Source organism: Haemorhous mexicanus, chromosome 33 (genome assembly GCF_027477595.1).
Source record: "Haemorhous mexicanus isolate bHaeMex1 chromosome 33, bHaeMex1.pri, whole genome shotgun sequence".
NCBI lineage: Eukaryota > Metazoa > Chordata > Aves > Passeriformes > Fringillidae > Haemorhous > Haemorhous mexicanus.
The window spans coordinates 2,146,392-2,150,423 of record NC_082373.1 but is presented as its reverse complement, the minus strand read 5'-3'; the positions used below and the strand labels follow the sequence as shown (position 1 = coordinate 2,150,423).

Genomic DNA, 4,032 nt, shown 5'->3' with positions numbered 1-4,032 from the left:
TGTCCCCTGTCTGTCTGTCCCTGTGTCCACCCCTGCCCCTGTCCCTGTGTCTGTCTGTCCCTGTGCCTGTCTGTCCGTCTGTCCCTGTGTCTGTCTGTCCCTGTGTCTGTCTGTCCCTGTGCCTGTCTGTCTGTCCCTGTGTCTGTCTGTCCCGGTGTCTGTCTGTCCCTGTGTCCGTCTGTCCGTCTGTCCCCTCAGTACGGCGAGAACAGCAGCGGGGCGTGCGCGGGCCGCAGGGGCTGTCCCTGTGTCTGTCTGTCTGTCCCTGTCCCTGTCCCTGTCCCTGTCCCTGTCTGTCCCTGTGCCTGTCTGTCTGTCTGTCCGTCTGTCCCCTCAGTAGGGGGAGAACAGCAGCGGGGCGTGCGCGGGCCGCAGGGGCTGTCCCTGTGTCCGTCTGTCTGTCCCTGTGCCTGTCCGTCTGTCCCTGTGTCCGTCTGTCCCCTCAGTAGGGGGAGAACAGCAGCGGGGCGTGCGCGGGCCGCAGGGGCTGTCCCTCTGTCTGTCTGTCCCTCTGTCTGTCTGTCCCTGTGTCCGTCTGTCCCTGTCCGTCTGTCCCCTCAGTAGGGGGAGAACAGCAGCGGGGTGTGCGCGGGCCGCAGGGGCTGTCCCTGTGTCTGTCTGTCTGTCTGTCTGTCCCTGCGTCTGTCCGTCTGTCTGTCTGTCTGTCCCTGTCCCTGTGTCTGTCTGTCTGTCCCTGTGTCCGTCTGTCCCTGTGTCCGTCTGTCCGTCTGTCCCCTCAGTAGGGGGAGAACAGCAGCGGGGCGTGCGCTGGCCGCAGGGGCCCGGGGGCCGGGCGGAGCAGGGCGGGGGCCAGGGGGGGCCCGGGCAGGAGGGGGGGTCCCGGGGGGCGCAGGGCCAGGGGGGGGGCGGCCATGGCGGCGGCGGCGGCGGCGAGCGCCAGGGGGGGCGGCAGGAGCCCCCCCCCCGCCAGCGCCTTGGGCAGCTCCTTCGGGAACGGCAGCGGCGCCTGGGGGGGCACGGGGGGGGTCAGGGGGGGGGGAGGGGGGCGGAAACACCCCCGGACCTGGGGGAGCCCCCCCCCCGAAACCCCCCAAACACCCCCGGACCTGGGGGAGCCCCCCCCGAACCCCCCCAAACACCCCCGGACCTGGGGGAGCCCCCACTGACACCCCCGGACCTGGGGGATGCCCCCCCCGAAACCCCCAAACACCCCGGACCTGGGGGAGCCCCCCCAAACCCCCCAAACACCCCCGGACCTGGGGGAGCCCCCCCCAAACACCCCGGACCTGGGGGAGCCCCCCCCGAAACCCCCAGACCCCCCCAAACCCCCCGGACCTGGGGGAGCCCCCCCAAACCCCCCCAAACACCCCCGGACCTGGGGGAGCCCCCCCGAACCCCCCAGACCCCCCCAAACACCCCGGACCTGGGGGAGCCCCCCCAAACCCCCCAAACACCCCCGGACCTGGGGAGCCCCCCCCGAAACCCCCAAACACCCCCGGACCTGGGGGAGCCCCCCCCAAACCCCCCGGACCTGGGGGAGCCCCCCCGAACCCCCCAGACCCCCCCAAACACCCCCGGACCTGGGGAGCCCCCCCTGAAACCACCCCAAACACCCCCGGACCTGGGGCACCCCCCCATGGATACCCAAAGCGCCCCCAGGGCACCCCCAGACCCCTCCCCCAGACACCCCCAAATCCCCTTCCCCCCTATAGACCCCCCCAGGACCCCCCAGCCCCCTCAAGTCCCCTTACAGACCTCCCCAGACCCCCCAAACCCCCAGAGACCCCCCAGGAGCCCCCCAAAGCCCACAGACCCCTCCCCAAATCCCCTTACAGACCTCCCCAGACCCCCCAAACCCCCCAGAGACCCCCCAGGACCCCCCCAACTCCCCCCCAAATCCCCTTTCAGACCCCCCAGACCCCCCAAACCCCATAGAGACCCCCCAGGAGCCCCCCAAATCCCCTTTCAGACCCCCCCAGGACCCCACAGACCCCCCCAAACCCCCCCAAACCCCCCCCCAGACCCCCCTCGCCCCTCACCAGCTCGGGGGGGCTCCGCGGTTTCTTGTGGCGCCCCAGAGGGGGTTGGGCTTCCCGGCCACCCCGTCCCGGTGCCGGCGGCTGGAGATGTGCTGGGGGGGCACGGGGGGGTCAGCGCCCCCCAAACCGGGGGGCTGGGGGGGCACGGGGGGGTCAGCGCCCCCACAAACCGGGGGGGCTGGGGGGGGCTGGGGGGGCACGGGGGGGTCAGCGCCCCCAAACCGGGGGGCTGGGGGGGCACGGGGGGGTCAGCGCCCCAAAACCGGGGGGATGGGGGGGTTTGGGGGGGTCAGCGCCCCAAAACCGGGGGGGATGGGGGGGTTTGGGGGGGTCAGCGCCCCCAAACCGGGGGCTGGGGGGGTTTGGGGGGGTCAGCGCCCCCCAAAACGGGGGATGGGGGGATGGGGGGCACGGGGGGGGGTCAGCGCCCCCCAAACCGGGGGGGACCCGGCTGGGGGGATGGGGGGGTCTGGAGGGGCACGGGGGGGTCAGCGCCCCCCAAACCGGGGGGCTGAGGGATGGGGGGGCACGGGGGGGTCAGCGCCCCCCAAACCGGGGGGCTGGGGGGCACGGGGGGGTCAGAGCACCCCAAATGGGGGTCCCTGGGGGGGTTTGGGGGTCCCTGGGGGGTTTGGGGGCAGTTTGGGGGGTCCCTGGGGGGGTTTGAGGGCTCCTGGTGTGGGGATTTGGGGTCAGTTTGGGGTTGGTTTGTGGTCACCCCGGGGTCACTCCGGGGTCACTCTGGTGTCTGGGGTCCCTGTGGGGTCTCTGTGGGGTGCCCCCCGTGTAGCTGTGGGGTCTGGGGTCCCTCTGGGGTCTGGGGTCACTCTGGGGTCCCCCTGGGCTCCCCCCGTGTCCCCGTGGGGTCTGGGGTCCCCGTGGGGTCTGGGGTCGCCGTGGGTGCCCCCGCACCTGCTTGAGCTGCAGCTCGGAGTTGAGGCGCACGTTGCAGATCTGGCAGTGGAAGGAGCGCTCGGGACCCTCGGCCGGGGGGGCGCCCCCCGAGCCCCCTCCCCGCGGGAAGGCGCGGATGGGACCCCAGCCCCGAGCGGGCCTCGACCAGGGTCTTGTGCTTGGTGCCTGGGGGGGGACAGGGCTGGGACCCCCGGGACCCCTGACCCACCCTGGGACAGCCCTGAGCCCCCTGACCCACCCTGGGACAGCCCTGAGCCCCCTGACCCCACCCTGGGACCCCCAAACCCCCTGGGACCCCCCAAACCCCCCTCGACCAGGGTCTTGTGCTTGGTGCCTGGGGGGGACAGGGCTGGGACCCCCGGGACCCCCGGGACCCCCTGACCCACCCTGGGACCCCCCCAAACCCCCCCCTCGACCAGGGTCTTGTGCTTGGTGCCTGGGGGGGACAGCTCTGAGCCCCCCTGAGCCCCCTGACCCACCCCAGGACCCCCAAACCCCCTGGGACCCCCCCTTGGGACCCCCCTGGGACAGCCCTGAGCCCCCTGACCCCCTGGGACCCCCAAACCCCCTGGGACCCCCCCTTGGGACCCCCCCTGGGACAGCCCTGAGCCCCCTGACCCCTGGGACCCCCCCCCAAACCCCCTGGGAGCCTCCCCAGAACCCCCCTGTGGTGTCCCCACAGTGTCCCCAATGTCCCCCATGTCCCCCATGTCCCCCATGTCCCCAGTGTCCCCAATGTCCCAATGTCCCCAATGTCCCCAATGTCCCCAATGCCCCCAATGTCCCCAATGTCCCAATGTCCCCAAATGTCCCAATGTCCCCAATGTCCCCAGTGTCCCCAATGTCCCAATCCCCCAGTGTCCCCGATGTCCCCGATGTCCCCAATGTCCCCAATGTCCCCAGTGTCCCCAATGTCCCCAATGTCCCCAATGCCCCCAATGTCCCCAATGTCCCCAGTGTCCCCATGTCCCCACCTTTGTTGTGTGCCTCCAGCTGGGACAGGGAGTTGACGGCCACCTTGCAGAGCCAGCAGTACAGGAGTGGCCGTGTCCCCAATGTCCCCAATGTCCCCAATGTCCCCAATGTCCCCAATGTCCCCAGTGTCCCCAGTGTCCCA

General features: G+C 71.7%; 1 protein-coding gene across 1 annotated transcript; it reads right to left on the bottom strand.

Annotated features, from left to right (window-relative positions):
* Window positions 1-306: 306 nt before the first annotated feature.
* On the bottom strand, window positions 307-3,968 carry ZNF385A (zinc finger protein 385A; the record flags this gene model as incomplete). The annotated part of the gene is given in 6 exon segments (XM_059871792.1): window positions 307-967; window positions 2,001-2,041; window positions 2,044-2,092; window positions 2,913-3,038; window positions 3,040-3,080; window positions 3,890-3,968. Coding segments are annotated over 6 exon segments (567 nt in total), but the record flags the coding sequence as incomplete, so codon positions are not given.
* Window positions 3,969-4,032: the final 64 nt, after the last annotated feature.